Source organism: Lasioglossum baleicum, chromosome 13 (assembly GCF_051020765.1).
Source record: "Lasioglossum baleicum chromosome 13, iyLasBale1, whole genome shotgun sequence".
Taxonomy (NCBI): domain Eukaryota; kingdom Metazoa; phylum Arthropoda; class Insecta; order Hymenoptera; family Halictidae; genus Lasioglossum; species Lasioglossum baleicum.
In genome coordinates, this window is record NC_134941.1 from 12,922,410 (window position 1) to 12,942,879 (window position 20,470).

The 20,470-nt window shown below is 49.3% G+C and overlaps 1 protein-coding gene across 9 annotated transcripts in view; it reads right to left on the bottom strand.

The window, feature by feature from the left end:
• Lar (tyrosine-protein phosphatase Lar) overlaps positions 1 to 20,470 on the bottom strand; it is a 413,198-nt gene that overhangs the window by 136,492 nt on the left and 256,236 nt on the right. For 8 of the 9 annotated variants that reach the window (XM_076437440.1, XM_076437441.1, XM_076437439.1 and 5 more), the window contains one exon: positions 11,961 to 11,999. The exons of the other annotated variant lie outside the window; for it this stretch is intronic. In XM_076437440.1, the coding sequence (XP_076293555.1) occupies positions 11,961 to 11,999 (39 nt within the window). The remainder of the gene's footprint in view (positions 1 to 11,960; positions 12,000 to 20,470) is intronic. 9 annotated transcript variants of the gene reach the window in all.

Sequence of the window (20,470 nt, forward strand, 5' to 3'; positions counted from 1 at the left end):
CCCACCAAAACTTTCCCGGATACGAGCTGCCTCGCAACTTTGCTAAATCTCAAATTTATACCGGCACAATGGACAAACGTTCTTCTATTTACACGAAACCTACCACCGCCGATCAAACGACCGGTTTCAGATTGCTCCTTTTACCATTTTTAATGTTCTAAAAATATTGCGAAACTGCTCTGGATAGGATAATCTCGGGATACATGCACCACATTTTCTTTTCCGTTTATAAAAATTTTATTAAAAAGAACTGAAAGTGTAGACAGGCATAGTTGAATTGATTATTTAAATCTCTTTGATAAAAGGTAACGTTAAATCAGTAAAAGTTTTACATAACTAACATAGATCGACAAAAGATATATTTTAAATTTTCATCAGAGTAGGGCAATAATCGACTAATATTTAAAAATGACTAATAGTCTTTTTGAATGTTGGTCATAGCAAAATAGCCATTAGTCAGTGTTCTTGCATCAGTCACTATTGTGCGATTAACATACATTAATATTATTAATTAGTATTCACTAGTCGATTATTGACTGTCGATTAGTTTGGACTAATGATTATTTTGCTATGACTAACATTCAAAAAGACTACTAGTCATTTTTAAATATTAGTTGATTATTTCCCTACTTTGATTTCCATTAAGAGCCCAAATAAAAAAGTTTAAAAAAATGCCTTTTTTATTTTTGCATGTAACCTTGTAAATTATAATTTTTCGAAAATCTTCTTTGCATATCATTTCGTAAACCAATGCTTCTAATTGATTATAAAAAAACAGATCGTTTGAAACAATTATAAAACAGTTATTCTGTTTTAAAGGGTGTCCGAATACTTTCGCCTCAGCGTAAATGACACGCTAAATACAGATTAAAATCGTCCCGAATTGCCACAATAACAACTGGTGCATCTATCCCGAGATTACCCTATCCTCACCAGAATATCGATTAAAGCATGTTGAATAGCAATGGAGTCGTAATAGCGTAACAGTTGATTCACGTTTCCTACAGACTCGGTGCCGAATTCTTAGTGGACTGTTTCCAAACATTCTCCAGAGGTTGCGACCGCGCTGACCAGGAAAATAGCTGGCATACACTGGCTAACGAAGCAAACGGGTTAACGGCGAATAGTTTTCGAAGAGACCGGGGGACCAGCTGGACCCGGTTCCGCGTTCGAATAAAGAGGCGTCCCGGTTCGAAGATGTACGAACGCCGGTTGGCTCCTTTGTCGTAGTTGGTTCGACGTGGCGGTCGGCAATTCGGCGAAAACAGAAGGCGCGGGCCAAGGGGCGTGCTATCTGGAGCGCGACTACCGGCCAAGCACTAAATTGGTCTCGAAACTTTGCGATCGTACGGATCGTTTATGGCTACTCTTCCATGGACCATCGATTCGTACAGGGTGGATGGTCCTCGGTTTTTCGCCCGGTTTTCCGACTGCCGCCGACCATCGAATCGAAAACAAATTTTATCGTGCGAGGAGAGAGTGAGAGAGTACCGAGAGACAGAGAAGGAGATCGAGTGGAACGAGATCGAGGTTCGAAGTCCTCTTTTCGATTGTCCAGGAAAAACCTCCGGATCGATACCTGGATAGGATCGAACGTCGAAATGAACGTGTCTATTGCAAAATAGAAGACTACAGCGCGGGAGAGTGGTGGTACAGGGTGCGAGGGTGGATAGGGGTTGATATGGAAAGGGCACGAACAGGGTACGACTCGAAAATTCCGATCGCGAAAAGCGCTAATCTATCGGCCACGCACGAAAACTGTCGGGCGGCGGGGACCTGTTCGGAACGCAATTTAAGGTAAATATTATTCCATCGGCGAACCGTCGATAATTTTTGATCGAATCGCTCGTTCGAGATTATTGCTATCCGGCCGGGTCGCATTGTGGCGGGCCGCGCGCGCCACGATTATCATATCGAAATAGTTCGTAACAGGTGCATTAATCGAGCTCGCCCGGATCCGGGCTGCGCCACGAGAGCCACGCTCTGCCCATGGATTTTTCGAATATATTCCAGAGCCGATTCTAGCGGTTTCACCGATCAAGGCGCGGCTCCCTCGACCAGAAACCCTGTCAAACGTTCCGACTTCTAGCTCGAGCTCGGTCACGATATTTATAAACTTCGTTGTATTAACGCCCTTCCCAAAAACAATTATAGGACTGCGGATCAGTACGGAGAAATTAAATTTTTCTTGCATCGATTGCAAGATACAGAAGCCAGGTAAACATTTATTTCCCTCAACAACACGTGGCTTCGACTCTCAGCCTAATTTAACTCAACAGCGATTGATATGCATTATAACAATAACAGGATTGAATTTACTCATTATGCTTACGCTCTTCCCAAAAACAATTATAGGACTGCGGATCTGTACGGAGAAATAAAATTTTTCTTGCATCGATTGCAAGATACAGAAGTCGAGTAAACATTTATTTCTCTCAACAACACGTGGCTTCGACTCTCAGCCTAATTTAACTCAACAGCGATTGATACGCATTGTAATAGTAACAGGATTGAATTTACTCAGGTTTCATAGGATTTCTCCGAGGTGTTTAATCGATTACCTCCCGATACACAGAGATTGGCATCGCCCGCAATATTTTTTGTAGAGGCACGGTCGAATAAACAGCGTTGGCGAACGATTTTCCCGGGGACGCGTTGTCCCCCGTAGCTCCTTGATCCCTTTATCGAGCGATAAGGCCGATCGACACGCGGGTCGACGGATTCGATCGGGTCGCGTCGCGGCGCGGGCACATTTTTTCAGCAAAGCAAACAGGGAACAATCGCTGGAACGATCCAGGACGGCGATGGAATTGGAAAGAGGGCCGTGCGGCGTGCGGCGCGAAAGCGTTTGGAAATTTCCGAGGCCGCGAACGTGACTAGTTCGTATTGCTGGACGTCGAGCGCGTTCGAAGTGGATGCGGGTACAGGCTGAAACCGCGACTACAGGTGCAAACTGGCTGCGAGAGGGAAAGAGAGCCGACTAGAGGAGAGAGAGAAAGAGAGGGAATCGGGGAGAGAGTTCGGCGTCGATGCCATTTTGCCGGGGCATCGATTGTAAACACGGGGGTTTATGTACGCGCGATGGATTCCCATCGACGAACGATGACGTTCGGTGGCGCGGAGAAGCGGGGAGAAGAGAGGAGGAAAGAGAGAGAGAGAGAGAGAGAGAGGAGGGAAAAGTGAGAGAGAGTGGATATGGAAGCTGGCAACGGCTGCGGTCGCGGAGGCGAATCGGGGATGGCACGGCTGCATCCGCGTCGAGTGTACATTACGCGAGCGCTGGTTTATCGTAAATAATTGCGCGGACCTTATTCGCGTTTTAGCGCATCGAAAATCGGTTCCATCCCACCGACACGGTGATGCTTTTCGCGCTCTCCCTCGAGATACCCCCGAGCGATATCCGAAAACGAGCTTGTGACGGCTGGGAACCGAATCCGGAGAGACAGAGACGGGAAAAGAGAGTCGTCTTAAGTTTCTTCGAGGAATTGTTCGGTGAAACTCTGTCTAGCAGATGGTATCCTCGGTGCTGGAATCGACGAGGGACACTATCCACGGTGTTTCGAACGTGTTGGACGCTTCGGAACACGTGTATTACGAAAGGAGATATACAGGGTGGAGTGGAAATCGATGTACAACCTCGCAAATGGTGATTCCACCATGTTAAAGTAAATTTAAAAAGTGTATACAGGGAACGATCGACGAGCTTTCCTCGTATGTGGGCTAGATGGATTACTGTTCTGATTTCAGAGCTAATTTATCGATCGGGATGTATATTTGAATACGATTCCATTGGGATATATCGCGCGTGGCACGGGGAAAAAGGTAACGATTCAACTGTCCAGTTTCGGTTTCATTAAACTAATTACATTGATTGCATGGGGATTGATAACTGGTCGACGGTCGATCGGTTCAAAACATCACACAAAACGGGTCATGTGACCGTGCAAACAGAGACATTTCGGAGAGCGATTCTACATGGAAAGATCAGTCGAATTACATGAAATTCAACATTGCATAACAATTCGAAAAATATCATATTTCATATATTCTTGCAATCGATGCAGCCAACTTTTATTTTACAAATAAAAATCAGCAGTTTAATGATCGAACACGCGTGTATCTCCGAGCGAAGTGGAAACGACCAACAATGATCAGCCCATTTCTATTCACCGCCTCGGGCGCAAATCTTCCGAAGCGAATTATCTCGGAGAAGAAGCTCCCTACGAAAGAGTTTTATTCCTTCGTTCTCGATTCACTTTTTATAGAATGACGGCTTGAATACAAAAATCCGCGTCGAATCAAATATTAATGATCGGGGCGCGTCGCAATCTTTTCGTAGCCGATTGGTCTTTGGCGATCAGCGTGGAGCGGGTATCAGCGATCGAACAGCGAAGTCACGCGTCCCCGGCTCGATTCGCGGGTACGTTTCATACCGGGTTCGTTCGAGCACAATGCGCCAACAATGGAGAATAGAATCCGGCCGGTCGGTCGCGGCCGCTCGGATTTAATAATGAAAATTTTCCACCGTTCCTCGGCGAACCGTGAAATTGAATTTATATGCCGGAGGACCGTTATTGGCGTTTAAGTATTATTGCTTGCCACGGCCTGTGTCCCGTTGCGTACGCGGCTCTCGCTGGAATCGCGTACAACGCCCTCCCTTCTTCTTTTTATCGTTTCAGGCAGCTGGATAAAAACGATAGAGTCGGGAACCGACTCGGTCAAGGAAAGCTGTCTCTATCACCGTAGTTGAATTGAGAGGTACGTTCCTCTCAGCGTCGAGGACTCGGCCGATCGCTTTCCCATCGAATTCGACACCAAGTTCCAAAGACTTCTACCACCATATAATACCTCATACAATACTCAAACGTTTACTAATTGATTAGACACTGACATATGCATACAGCGATTTTATGCAGCCATTTACCATTCACTCATAAGGAAAGTGCAAGCTCAATGAGTCTCAGATTTTATTTAACTTTGTACAGTTCAGGCGCAGATACTCAATAGTTTTTAAGATATTTATAATTAAAGGTTTTCATTACCTTGAATATACAGGGTGAACATTAGGAAGCGTTACAGACGAATATCTCCAAAAATATTGTTCAGTACCGAGGGGTTTAATCGATGATGAGTAGACTGCGGATGTTTATGCAATTTTCAATTTTTATAGACAAATTTTAAGAAAGTGGCATTAAATAAAATACTATTTTTAATGGGAACAGCCTTCGTAGATCCAAAACAAATGAAAATCTTACCGAGTTTTAACGAATTTTATATTGTAGCATTTTTTGAACGTTTTCATAAGCCATAAATGCATAAAAATCCGCAGTCTAATGATGAGAGTTTCGAACGCAAGGAAGGACAGCGACAGTTGCCGTGGTCTCTCTTTACACGTGCTGTCGTTCTCTACGTTCGGCTCGGCCTTTGAAGCTCAAAAAATCGGTACCCATATGCGATAGATGCGAAGAACTCCCCTCGAGGCCTTCGCGTCTATAGAAAATGTACTGTATTTTTAAAACTATTGAGTATCTGCGCCTATAATGCGGTATAAACGTTAACAGGAGAACGAGATCACTAACTGCACAAAGTTTCAATGAAATTTGAGACTCGTCGAGCTTGCACTCTCCTCGTCAGTAACCAAGCCGGAAGTGACAGACATGAGAAAAGTCGAGTTCACCGATCTTTTTCATCTAGGCGCGTACACTTTGCACCGAGCGGGTTAACGACGCCGTTCAAAAATCACGGTTCCGCGTTCCCGGGATAGAAATCGGAAATTCTCCGCCGATAAAAGTGGCTCGCGCGCGATCGGCGTGCGCCGGGCATTCGTCCGGCGATGCGACCGCACGGATGCGGTTCTCGCGAGCCTGCGAGTCCGCGCCGCTTGCTCTCGTGGGATGTGCAGAACGAGGCGTCGCGGTTCAGGAATTTCAAAGTCGCGGCTCCGCATTCTCTCCGTGGCCGATGCACGTCGCGCGAATCGAATTTCGATGCGGACACGAAACGACGCCCGAGTCGGAGCGAGATCGATCAGAGCATTTCGAATCAATGCCGAATGCCGCTGCTGCTCTGCTGCTCTCCTTACGAAATCTGCTCCGCGAAACGAGGAAATCCGAGAACCGAATAAAACGCCACGAGCTCGCGCTCTCCCTGCTATTCGCGTCGCGTTACTCGCAGCGCCCGCCACACCGGGAAATGGTTTTTCGCTCTCCGTTTAACCCGCTGCCAGTCGGTTTCGCGTTAGGTTTATGTTCGAGCCCCGATGGAAGAAGCGTCGATCCGAGCACAGATAAAAACCGATCGAAAATATCTGTGTTCGCCTGTAGCGAAACTGCGATAATAGAACTGTGCTCACTTATTAATCTTTTTATACCCATCGACGGGAATTCATTGCGAAATTTAGCCTTCTGTCGCCTGAATTACGGAGTTCTTGTCCCAGATGCTGGAAAATTGTTCGATTAATGCATGCGCCGAGTATAAATAATGTTTTTCTGAATGCTCCTGCAAGAAGCAAAGAAGACCATTCAATTATTTATTTACTGACATGTTTCAGCATATTAGGCGATAATAAAGATTCACAGGCATGAAGCATTTATAAGATTCGCCCCAATTTCTCCATCACGAATATATATTATTAGAATGCGGATTTGATGATGAAGTATTATTTTGATCGGACTAAAATTATTTCAATCAACACAATTTTTATTTTGCACAGAGATCCGCAGTCTATTCATTAATTATCCCGTCGAGAATAGCAATCTGCTGGCAGCGAGTTCATCGCGGGGAATGAAGGGAGCGCAGCAGAACGACAACGGTCGGACGCAAAGTCGCGGGCGTAATGGACGCTTCAATTCCAAAGGGGAGTAGATTGCAATTATTCGCGGAGCGTCGAATCGCGGTCGGGAGGCCGCGAGCTGGTCGTCAAACGGTCGCGTTAAAAATCCCGGAATTCAATTAAACGCGGCCCGCAATCCGGAATTGAAATCTTGAAATTTCATATTCGCCGCGGAACGAGCCTCGGCCTAGACCGGACCGCGAATTCGGGAAAGCGCTCATCGATTTTCGGATTAACCGCTCGAGAGCGGAGAGAGCGAGCATACGAGCGAGTAGGCGCGTCCGAAGTAGTCTCGTGTGCCCTACGTCAGCTGCTCCAGGTAACCGGTTATTGTTTTCGCGTTTGACGCATCGGGAATCCTTTTAGAAGACACACACACACATACACACGCGCGACCGCCGAAATCACGGCAATCGCGAGCGACACCATTCACCGGCGCTGACCCATATCAAAATCTCGTCGGACCCGTTGGGGCATGCTCGTTCGTCGACTCGCAGATCGAAAAGGGACGGGGTCAAGTATTTTGATCTGTCACGGGTTCTCGTAACGTCGATTACACGGGCCGGCTATTTTCCGCCGAATTTTTTCCAAGATTGATTTCGGCGCACAGACTCTATAATATCTTGAATATCGACTACCAAAATAAAGGACAGTGGAATCATTAATGTTGTACGCTTCTGGAATGTGACAGAGACAACTTTTAATTGAAACAAACCACGCGGATCTTTCAACAATGTCAGCCAACAATATTTCGCGAAAAATCAATACCATCGTCATTTGCACGAATTGAAATAAACCCTTTGTACTCGGAGCTATTTTCACTCGAAAATTAAACGCTCCTTCCGACCTGGAATATAATTCCAGTATACAGGGTGTACCCGTTAAGTTATGTCACCACTTTTAGGCATTTCCGGTAGTGCAATTAGAAAATGTTTTAGACAAAAGTTTGTCAGTACTTGGTGAGCTACATGTTCGCACATTCTTAAATCTGAGAAAATGCTTTTTTAAATGGCACCACATGTTCTTTTTATACATAGATTTGTACATAGATATTTGTACATCGATATGATACATAGATTCTGTACATAGATACGAAATTGACATGATACCTCAACGTATTTAACAGTGTAAACAATACTTTCAATAATGGTAATCTTTAGTGGCGACTCTGGGTCACCACACGAGTGCCGAGAGTTAAATAAAAAAATGTAATACACTCGCCTAAGGGCGCGATAATCGCCGGGTAATAATTTGTACCACGAGAGCATTCGAGGTTGCGGGAAGAAAGACCCGCGGAACCCGTCACTCTCTAACGACGGTATAACTTGGACTTTATCTTCGCGTAATTTTCCAGCCGTACATCTCCGTGCGGTTTTTACGGGTCGTCTTAATGCACGGGAGGACTCGCCGGCTAATTGCACGGCGTGGCCGACGATTGCGAAAGTTCCTCGCGAGCGGCGAGCAAGAAAGTCGCGCGCCCGCGTCTCGGTAAGAGCGGCTAATTGAAGCGCAATTAACCGCCTTAAGACCCCGAGTGCTGATTAGGGTGGCGTGTCACCTGGCGTCGGCGTCCTCGTCACCGACGCCCATACCCCCCTCACCAGTTACTCCCGTTACCCTGTTCTATAGAACCCTTTTCTAATCTCGCGTTTTCACCTCGGGAACACTCTCGACTTTCCTCCGCGATCGCGTTTTCCAGACGCAAATCCGTGGCTTCTAATCGATATCCGGATAATATAATAATTGTTGAAAGACATACTGTTTTCTCAGCGGTTCTAAACACGGAAGTGGACGTTTATAAATCTTCAGCATGAGGAAACGGGTCGGACAGCATCCGTCATCGAATGCAGAAAAATATTCGTCGAGTTGAAGCGAATGCGAAAGCGCTGTCGTGGATCTCGTAAAACGCGCGAGGTCGATGGAAACGTAAAAATAAATTCGGTGGATTTAATTTGCGAAGCACCGGGGCGGGGTTGTTCCGGAAGTGAAAAGATCGCGGGAGAGCAAGCACGGAACGCACTAAACTCTCCTGCGTTCTTCTCCGTTACGTAAAAGCTCTTTAAATGGGTCTGAGAGTACTATTAGCGTTAAAAGCCAGTTACGAGCGCGGCAGCGGCACCGTTCGACCGGACTTATCCGGCTCGGAGCGAAAACAAGATACGAGAGAGTGCTCTCCTCGGACGGTCGAATGCGTCTCTCGGTCGCGGGTACGTACCGTACTCGCGTCGGGTTAAAATTTCAAAGAGGCGTACACACGGCGGGGGCCCTCTGGTTTCGCCGACGGTTTCCCCGGAACAAAATTTACGCGGCCGCGACACGGCGCAGAGTCGACGACGCTCAATGGCCCGGGCCTCTTTGGATCCTCGCCACGAAAGTCGTTGAAACGTCGTAGTTTCGTAGTCGTCGGGAGCAGACGGCGCGAGCGAGCGAACGCGCCCCGTTCCACGAGTTGAATTTACTTGGCCGCCGCGCGTCGGGAGAGATAGAGAGACTCCAGTCGAGATATCGGCCGCGAGACGTACGGGGCCACGGGTGAAGCTACTTATTTAGAATATTGCCGGCATGCATTTGCATAAATTTAGCGCAGACCCGCCGGCGTTACCCGGCACGACCCACCCCAACCCCTGCTACGTCCTCCTCCCTCTCTCTCTCTCGCTTCGTCGTTATAGACCCGTGGAGACCCTCTTAAGAGCGAGAGATAGGCGCGCGAACCCCTGAACTCCGCCTCTCTGACCTACGCTACACGCCGCAATTTATCGACACCCACGCGCGAGACCGCTCGTACGGTCCCGTTTCTTACGACCGAATGCCAAATGGCCACTCAGACGGCCCTGTTCACCTAACCCAAACCGTACCCACCACTGCCAGCGTTTCTCCACGGAGAGCCACGACCCTTTCCGATTCAATCTGCGTACCGGCTAAAGGACAGCACCCTCTCGACCTCAGGATCGTTTCTTGGATTGAACCGGCGCGGCGTGTAGACTGGGGACAATGTTTGCCATGCCAATGGCGGGACCAAGCTGTCTGGTCCACGCACTTCATCCGCTTTTTGGTATAGAGGATGAGAGTTTCGTTTGTAGAGATAGGGAGGAGCAGGTGAATTTACAGATTGTGGCCTGTTGGTTGCACTTTCTGAGACATCTGACTTGATCACCTCACTTGTATCAGGTTGGATTGAAATACATGTTTAATATTGTTGTTCTGCTGATTGAAAATGCGACAGAACGTTCCCTTCAACCTAATGCATTCAGAATTCTGGGAAACACTAATCTGTCGAATTAATAATAAGATGAATTCGACACAATATACGGAGCTGTTGGAGATGGTCTTAATATCATTTACAGAAGAAATCGAGACTGACAATTTCATTTTTTCAGTATAACGCCTCAATTCATACGTGAAGACAAACAAAGGAGTGGTTAGACTACAAAAATATGAGGATGTCAACATTCATCGTACAGAAAGAAGCTGACCGGTCGTCTTCCTCGAAGACTTGAAAATTATGAAATGATGGGAACACTGGAAGGTGGTTCTACAGTCGAGGTATAATTGGGGTGTGTATACCCGCGAGAGAGAAATAGGGAGAGGGGAGTCGGTAAAAACCGCCCCGTAGAAAGGGACGTGTTGGTTGCCGCGAGGAAGTAGGTGTGTGGGGGTATCGGTGTACCGGGTTGCGTATCGGGGAAAGGTAGCGAACAGGCGCGCGAATAATCGCGGATTTAACGGGGTGCGCGTCTCACGGATTTTCGGGGCCGCTGCCGGCGGTACGCATGCATATTCAAATTGAATTATCCGCCCTACCAGACGCGTTGATTCGAAATCGTTCGACGACTCGATCTCCGCGCTCCTACCCGTTACCAGGGTGTGTACCTCTGCGAAGCAGTCGGTGGTGCGTTACCCGGTTCACCGAAACCGGCGCGCATCCTCGCCATTGTCCCCGGAAACCGCTTGGACTTTCTCGACTAATGGAAATTCTCCGCGAGAAGTTGGTTAAACGCGGTCGCTTTGCATACGTATCGAACCGGAGCCGCGCAATTCCACGGGACCTGCCTATTCGCGATCATGCACCCTTCCGAGCTCTTCCCTGGACACGGGCTCTCGCGTTTCACGCGTCGCGCCACACGGAAACCATTCGAATACTTGCCCAGAAGAAGTTCTTCCCTTTCAATCTTCTGTGTATCGACTTACGTACACATTTAGGACACCGAAGAAAAGAATGTTTAAAAACAAATCAGCTACCGTTGTATCCGAGTATCGACATAAGGAATAACGAATCTCAGGGCCGTTTTCGCGTAGCCGCTCCATCTCGCTGGGCGGAGCGACGTTTCGTGCGAGACTGACGGTGTTTTTGAGGGAAAAACAGGCTGATGAAAATTCGATTCGTAGTCGTTGGCGTCGGGTGGCACTTGGCCGGGTATCGACCGTCCGCGGGCGAGGAATGGTCCAGGAATAAATCACGGAATCAATTCCGATACGTAACCCGTGCCGCCATAAATAAAATGCGCTAGATATCGTAGATCGGCGGCGGCCGGTACACGGAAGAACACAGGGGTGTGGGAAACAAATGACAGCGCACAAGCGCAGCAAACGTTGGACGGAGCGAGAGGGAGAGAGGCTTTTCAAAAGTTGTTCTCTCTCTCTCTCTCTCGTCGTGTGCCACCGTCGACACGAGTTGCGCCCGCGGCAAATCTGAAATTCAAAGCGTCATCTTTCTCTCTCTCCCTCTCGACGACCACCGATAAGAGGCTCGCGGACCCCACGGCGCAAAAATACACATTAGCAGATTTGAAATTTAGATCCGGGGTGGTCGGTCATCCAGGCGAAATCGAGCACCCGCTCTCGAAAAGCGGGGGCCGATTTACGGCGGTTTCTTCCACCCGGGACAGCCTAACGAGCCTCTCGAAACGCACGGAAACATAGATCTCCGCCCGGAAAAGAAACTCCTCGAGACGGCCGACGTCGAGACGACGACGTTTCTTTTTTACCCTCCACCTCCTCGTCGTGCTGTACACCCTCTCTTTTCCTGTCTCTCTTTTCCTTGCTTACACCGGCCTTCGATAAATCCGTCGCACGCGCGCGTCGGATCGCCTAAACGCGGTCGTGGTCGCGCACCACGCCTCATACTTACTTGTCATGTATGTGATGTACTGCGAGTCGCTGATGTTTCCTGAAAGAAGCTGATTGAGTCGAGTCGTGTGGCGTCGCGCGGAACGCCTCGTGGGCAATCCGAAACCCGATTTCGCTCGAGTACTGCGGTCCTTGCTTGCTTAGCGCTCTTAATCCACGGAATATTGATTATAACAGACGCTAACATCGTCGTAAAGTATATAGAATGTTCTAGTTAGTCTACAGGATATAATAAAACCATACAATTTCATAGCCAACGAGCTTCTCATCCCAGAGACTCCGTCCACATCAAACGTCAGAAGTAAATAAAAAGATACGAACTCCCTCAGTCGAGAAATAATAAAGTAGGCGTGGCCTCCGTGCCCTGGAGGACGTCCAGAGGCCACAGTAAGGACCACGGCATTGCTTGCGAGAAGGATAGTCGACGTTCTCGTGGTTCGTTAACGGCTGCGTCGATGCGACGTCGATACGGTACTCTCTCTCGAGCGTCTCGACGCACCGTCGTCGTCGTTGGATGTAAATGAACTTCGCGGAACAATCTTGCCGTAACTCGGCGTATAATAACGCAAGCCGGGGTATCGGATTTCCTGCTCTATCTCCGAGTTCGTGCCAGCGCTCTCTCCGGAACACACGCGCGCGCGACACGAAGAGAGAACGCGTGCGAACGAACAAGCGAGCGAGCGAGAACACACAACCCCCTTAACCGTCCCGATCTTTCTCCCCTGACGTCGACCTATTAGTTGAATGTTTCACCGATTTTTTTTCTTCGGCCGAGATAGGGCAGCTCCTCGATAACTCTCGGATCGAGGCCGCGCGCCCTCGACATTTTTCTTCGCGAACAGCCGCCCATGCATCTTCCCGCCTCTGAAAAATCCCCTGCCCTCGACGGCCATCGGCTTTGCCTGTCCCCGAGCCTGTCGATTTAAAGGCTCCACGGCGAGCAACGCGGTGCTCCACGTTTCACGGTCGTGGATTATATCCCTGCCGCCGGACTCGTGCCGCTATCCCTAGCTCGCTGTCACACGCGGTTGCTATCGGTGGTAAATATTATTCTTAAGGGAGTCTTTTCGAACAGACGACGCTCGCGCGTGAACTCTCACACACCGCTAGACCACGTATACGTACGCGAGGATTGCAAGGGTCCGGGATTCCACTTTCTGATTTCTCGATTTTTTTAGTAATCAAAATCGCTAGATGAAAGATTAATCTGGGGCGCTGTTTGCCTCAAAAGTCCTTCTTTTACGTTTCCGAGCAATGGTTTTACAATATTCGGCTGCATGTTGCCCGTCGGAGAGGCTAGTACGCCGGCGTGACTGCAGCTTCATCTGATGGGCAACATGCAGCCAAATATTGCAAAATAACTAACGTACTAACAGTACTAACGCCGCACTGTGCGAGGTGTGAAGGAAGAGTGTGTTTGGGTCTTACAAGGGAAGGATCCCAAGTGTCCGACTTCGATTTTGATAATATTTTGTGAGATGATGATATATGGATCCCTAATGATGTATGCAAAATATTAGGAGTAGTTGCTCAATAGTTTTAAAGATATAAACAATTGAACTTTCGCGCAACCTGCTTACACGGAACTCTGAAAACTTGAGCTGCATGAAAGATTAATTGTTCATATCTTTAACCCTTTGCATTCGGAGCTATTTTAACTTTCTTTCCGATCTAGAATATTTTCATTCTTTGTGATTTTTAACATTTTGTAGATATGAAATTGGTATAGTACCTCATACAATAACTAAATGTTTAATATAATTGATTAGATACCGATATATTTAATAGTGTAAACAATATTTTGAATAATGGTACAGCAATTTTTAGTGGTGCCTCAGAGGGGACAACCGAGTGCAAAGGGTTAAAAGTATTGACTAACTACACCTAATATTTTGCAGACAACATTAGGGATCCATATACCATCGTCTCACAAAAAATTATCGAAATGGAAGTCGGACATTGGGGTCCTTCCCTTGTTAATGACAAGCGTCGAGTGGCTAGGGGTGCCAAACGCAGGGTGTACGTGAGCCTGATAGAGAAACAGAGAGAGAAAGACTGCAAGAGAGGATGAATGAGAATGAATAAAAGGAACGAACGTAAGGGCTGTGAGGTCAGAAGTGTGAGTGAAGAGCGATGACAGTAGAGAGAAAGTGTTAGAAGTATTAGAGCCAAATTATTGAACCCAATACGCCACAATCGAAGCGTAGAAGCTCCCCGAAGAATATTCCTACAGGATGAATTTCCCAAAGAGAAATATCGCGACGTGTAAATAATCAGATGAGAGTTGGACGAATGTGGAGCGTTTAGAGCATTCTGTCGTCCCGCCGTGGGGAAACAGCGGTCAGTGACCGTGTCGCACATAATCGAGACGAGTGGGTAGACCGCCGACAAGCCAGCGAACAACAGCCTGGGACGACGCTGAAAGCCTGGAATCTGTCGCGACCGATTCGAAATTCCTACGACCGTGTCGAAGAGGAAGAAGACGTGAGAGGAAGAACCGGCGAGCAGATATTTAAACGGACCACGGTATCGCCGCCATTACCGCGAAAGCACGTCGACATCGCGGTCGACGATCCGCACGTAACATAGCTGACCTATATACCGACCACGAGGAGCGTGCCAAAGAGAGAGATTCGTATCGCGATCACGGTTGCGAGCGCGAGAGCTTGAGCGTGTGGCCCGAGCTACTTTCGCCGTGCCGGCCGATTCCACCGATTCGACGACCGTACGCTCCCTCCGCGAGTCCCCATTTATTTTTCATCGGGACCACCCACCGACGCACCGCTGCATCAAATTTCACCCTGTGCAATTCTTCTCCCTTTTTTCATGTTGCAATTCAAATTCCAACTCCTAAACGTGACTTCTAAATTAATTGTCAATCGTGAACAAGAGTGTCAAGATTTGTTGAAACTACCCCCATAGAAATTCAGTGTTATTATGATAATTTTTTATTTGACAAACCAGATGTACCGTTAATAAAGTCTGTGCCCAGTGTGGAGTAGCACGATCGAGTATAAGCTTCCGACCAGAGATCTAATTTCAGCTTATTTCATGAGAACGATTCCACACATTTTATAGAAATGGCCCACTCCGGCTCCCTCTCTTCCTCTCCTTCTCCCGGCGGTTTTTGTTCAGCTGCTCGCTGCGTTTGCTATGAAGCAACGCTGAATACGTCGACTCCTCTCTCGCTCTTTTCCCTCGCCGCCAAGAGGGAGATCCTTTCTCGCCAAAGGTAGAACGGTGTATCTCCGTGAATCGCCGCATTTAAACTCTGATTTATACCGTGAACCGTCACAACCTCTTTAAGAGCCGCGCTCGAACTCTTCTCCACTCCTCCGTTGTATAATACAGTGAAATATCGAGGCTCGTTTAGTCCCCGTTGCATCGCGTCCTCGTAATTTATTGCCACTGTCCGTACGTAACGTCTCTTCCCAACGTTCAAAAAAGCTTCCGCGGCATTCTGTGAGGCGCGTCTGCGAATGATCGATGCGTTTTCGGCGATAAGGCGCGAGCCGACAAAGCGCATTCATCCGCGAACTCGCGTCTCGGAAAATCGAACCCTCGAAGATTGTTTAACGATCGCGGGAATCCGCGTAGACACGTCTCGTAACTAATTTTCAATTTTGTACGGGATCTTTCGATGACCATCGTTATTCGTGGTCGGAGACCTCAGTGACCCCGATCGCCGAAGATCAAGTAGAGCCATTACGCGATCCCCGAACGTTTTAAAATCCCAACTCGCTGGCGCGCCTAATTAAAAACTCACGACTCGAACTTTCCCCGGGGGAATAGGTCGGCGTATAAACGCCAAATTTTTTTGCACGCGGAGATAATGCACACCGTTGTAGAACGCGTCGAATCCGACCGTGGCGTTGGTACTCCCTTTTATTCCCGGAGTTTAAACTCCCGGCAAGCGTTAACGATTGAGTCCCGCGCGATAATACCGGAAAATTATGATTTTCCGCGAGCTTGGCGATCGCGTTGGCGGTGGGAAAATCAGTGGAGGGGCCCCGGAGTGTATCGGGCGATTAAAGATTAACGAACGGTTAAGTGGAGAGCGCGCGGAGGATTCGTAAAAGCGAGCGGCGGAGGGGTGGTCGCGGGAACAAGCGCGAGCTAACTGGCGGACGCGTGTATAATCGAGGCGGTGAAAAAGGATCGAGAGAGCGTTCCGGCCGGGTTCCGGGGTCCGGTCATGTTTTCGAACGACACGGAATAATTCACGGGGAAACTGGCAACGGCGGCTACGTTACGATTCGTCGGGGCATTCGCGGCAATAATTAACGGCGCTCTCGAGCGAAGCGTAAATAAAAGTTCGGCGAGGGCGCAGCGCAGCGGGGATCGATCGGGCTAGCTGGCGTGCGGGCGAACGAGACCCGCTTGTAATTTTTATTATCGGCCCGGTCGTGGTATTTTCAATCTTTACAGCCGTTCACGAGCGAGCGAGCGAGAGAACGAGCGTATATGTTCGGAGGCCGAGCGGAACCGCGACGCGGACACGCCGCGAGGATGACGCGCGAGTAGCAGCAGGCAGAAAACGGTGTGTGTACCGTGGGCAAGCGGTTCCGCGTCGCGAGAACCAACGATTTCGATTAAATTTTGCCGCGGCTCGGCGCGGTCCCGATGGAAAATAAATGGCCGGACGAGGAAAGGAAAGGGAATCGATAGCCCCGAACCGGATTAATTTCGTGGAATCGCGGGCGCGAGCCCGAAATCACGTTTAACGTCCGGCTGTCCGGCCGCTTCGAACGGTTTGGCTGCGGGTGGACGCGGTCAAGAGGATGGGTTTCTCATGGGGGATCGTGATCTACGGCATTGGCGTGGACGCCGGAAACACGAGGCAGCCTGCACAAATTCGTGACTTCGCGGCGCTCCCGGCCCCGATGCAATTGCTCTTAAACCTCCCGTCCTCTCTTTCCACCTCTTCTCCTCTTCCCACACTTTCCTCTCTAGCTTTTCTACCGGCTCCTTCTCCGTACTCCCTTCGGCCGTCTGCGTTATTATTTGGAAAACTACTTCGGACCGATTCCAGCCACCTAGACGATAAAACGCCGCGTAACGTTCGAACGAGTATCGATCCACGAGCATCGTCGAAGGTCCCTGTCTCGCCGATTCTACGACTGACGTTCACCTTTATTCCCGTTCCCTCTCGATGCCACCGATGCTTTATGATAGACTATTCTCCTCGCATATTTTCCGCCACCGTTTTCGATAGACTGCCGCCGGCAGATAAATAAATAAATTGATATCGTTCCGCAGTCGCGGGGGGGGGGGGGGGCAGCTCGATGCGCACGGCCAATCGATACCAGAACTATTTTCGATATTTATGCTCGGCGGGTGACGATACCGCCGGCTGCGAGACTGCTTTGAAGCGATTCGGTGCTGTGATCCGTTAGGAAGATGCGGGGGCAAGCCTCTCCGACTTTGTTAGTGGTTTGCGAGGTTTGATGTTTCGGATATCTCGGCGAATCGAAGTGGAAGTAGTACCTGTAGCATTTTTCTTTGTTAATTTTACGCTGTTCGTTAAGGGTAGTGTTCGCGCGAAGAATCTGCAAGACTCTCGGCGATGTAAACAGTTCATTTATTTTAGCGATGAAGTTGTAAGCTTCTCCACTACTTTGCAAACACAAGGACTGTACAGACGATTGATTACGCGTAGGGCTCTCTTGGACGTGTTAGACGACATTTGTTCTCTTATAGACGCATTAGGCCTCTGCCTCGCATTAGGAACTCTGTACTTTTGGACGCATTAGGAGACACGCGTTTTGGGTTTGACGCATTAGGCGAAAACTGATCTTTCGGCGTAGCAACCGTTAACGAGTGATCGAGCGCCATAATTGTAATGGACGGGATAAAAAAATTTAAGGGGTTGAAAGGGAGAGATAAGATTGATTAGATACTTCCTAGAGATACATTAATAAGTATTTGAATTCGAAACAGGTAGAAAAACATAAGAACAGAAATATTTCTAGGATACCGCGGGAAAAAGTGTTCGAATATTACCGCGAGCGAGTGTACCCAGTAAAGCGCAGCGCGGAGACCGATAGCGGTAGCTTATCGTGAGCGAGGATTCGGCAAAACTTGGCACAAGATCGCGGCGAGGCAAGATTCACAGTGGGAATGCTCGCGTCCGTGGCAGCGTAGGGTTAAAGTTGGTGGGCGGAGGGTCTCGAAGACCGATGCGCTGGCATTGTGAAAACAATGGGCGCACTTTTGGGAGCGTGACCGCCGGGCCGGGTCTTTGGGGGCCTGGTCTCTCGTCTGATCGCTCGCTCCCTCGCGAGCGAGCCAATGAGCTACGAAAAGGGAGCGAGAGGGAAAGGGGAGAGAGGGTCGGGGGTAAGGGATCGTGATTTCAATAGTCGACACCGCCGCTGTCGTCGTCGGCAGTTCCGTAGCCCCGAATAGCCTATCTGCTCTATACCGGACCGCTAAGAGGGCGGAATTGATTAAATAATTGGCCCCTTAGATCGGGGGGCTAGTTTCTGGAATGAATACGCTGGCTCTCGGCCAAGGCTCGTTCGAGCTGTCGAGGATCGGTAGGAGGAAGAAGGGCGGAAGGGGTTGAAAACCACTCCTTCGCACGAAGTACCTCGCGCGACCACCACGAGAACACCGCCGCTACGTGGCTCGATAGCCGGCCGAACGTGGCACAGGAGAACAGAGGCGACCTGGAGAGCGAAATAGATAGATAGAGAGAGAATGAAAGGAGTGGAAGCAAGAGAGAGAGAGAGAGAGAGAGAGAGAGGATCGACCGAGAGTGGCTGCTAGCTCCCTGGCCTACGCGATGTTCGACCGGCCCCGAGCTCGATCGGCCGACTCGAAACTCTGGCGACCGTTAAACGTTTCGATTCTTTTGCCAACCCGTATCCGACCTGCCAATGCCACGTCATCGAACGTATTTCACCGGGCGGACGAGCCGCGTTAATTAACGTACCTTTATGCGACCGGAGACCGCGGGGTCGATCGTAGTTTTTTGCTATCGCGAAAAACGGCCCCGGTGCGCTGCTGTGCGCCCGGTCGAACGCGTTTCCACCGATAACGCGGGCCTGCGAATTTTCCGCGCGTTCGAGCCGCGCCCACGCCTCTTCCCCCGTTTCGTTTATCGTAACGAGATAAGATAGGCGAGTAGTCGAGCGTTTCGACTACGACCCCGCCCCTCTGCTCGAAATCGAATTATCGCGACCCCTGCCAGCGCTGGCGTGTGTATGTTGTCGTTCGTACGTGTGTCTTCGTAAACTCTGCTATTATTTTTTTTTCTCTCCGTTTAATGAGCGTCGACGTCGCGTGTCGTCGTTCGCGTAAAGAAACGCGACCGCCGTCGTTCTCCAGTGGGTGGGTTTCCCCGAGGCCAGGAAGCTTTCCGAGTAACTCGAAACAAGCCTCTCTCGAGCTCGCGATCCTGTTGTAACGAGAGAGTCCGTAATTTCAGTCCGCGATTCGGTCAGCCAGCCGTTAACACTCACGACGCGTTAAAGACCTCGAGACTTCGCGTGATCGCCCTTCGAGAAACTCGTTTCGGGTGATAGGAAGCATGCGATTAAAGCGACTAGCTGGGCTCCGCGCGCTCGCGCTATACTAATTAGAGCTCGGTTTCCACGAGCCTGAGCGAAACGTTCGATCGCGAACCGACGGAGTTCGATCGGTTCGCCCCGACGAAACAATCGAGCAACGCACCCCTTCGACAGGGAACGACGGATCGACTTGGTTCCTGGTACAATTTCGAGAGAGAGAGAGAGTTCTGATTCTCTCTCTCTCGCTTTTCTCTCTTTTCCCCATGTTTTCACGATCCTCGGGATAACGATCTCTCGAAGAACGTACCCCCGGTCGCGATTAATTCCTGATATCCTGTTATAACTCGATTCGGGGAGGAACCGTTCTGTCGGAGAGTGTGTCCGGAAACCCGATAACGACCGCTTTTTCGAGGAAACGACGATTCCGATGCCGATCACGAGCGTAACGCGCCCGGCAACCCGAAAGAGGAACCCCGACCCGCCCCCGGAATCGGGGCTAAAGCGTTTTCGGAGGGTCTTCAGATAATAGACATAAATATCCGCCGGGTTTTTCGGATTTATATATCGCGCGTATCAGCCCCGCCTCATTTGCATCGAGAATTTACCGCGCGCGACAAGCACGTCCTCTCCGCCGACGTTCGTTCCGGCCGCTTTTGCTCACGTACAGGGCGGACGGGAAGTAATGGTCAGCGTGAAAAGAATTTCGCACGCGCTGCGCGAACGGGTCGAACTTTATAGAATTCAAGAGGTTTTCTCTCTTGACTCTCGAACCGCATCGATATTTTCAAGAAAATTATAGCGCGAGATTCCGGTTCTTCCGAACGAATGTGCGACCGGTTTTTTTCTCTGCGAAGGTCTAGACCAAACATTTTCCACGGCCATAACTGTCTCGCCACGGTGTACGAAGCCACGCGTGGACCACCCAGACAAACTCGACGACAAAAAGCATCGGAGAGATCGGTGGGAAGGTCGCGGAGAAAGATGGCGTACAGAGGCC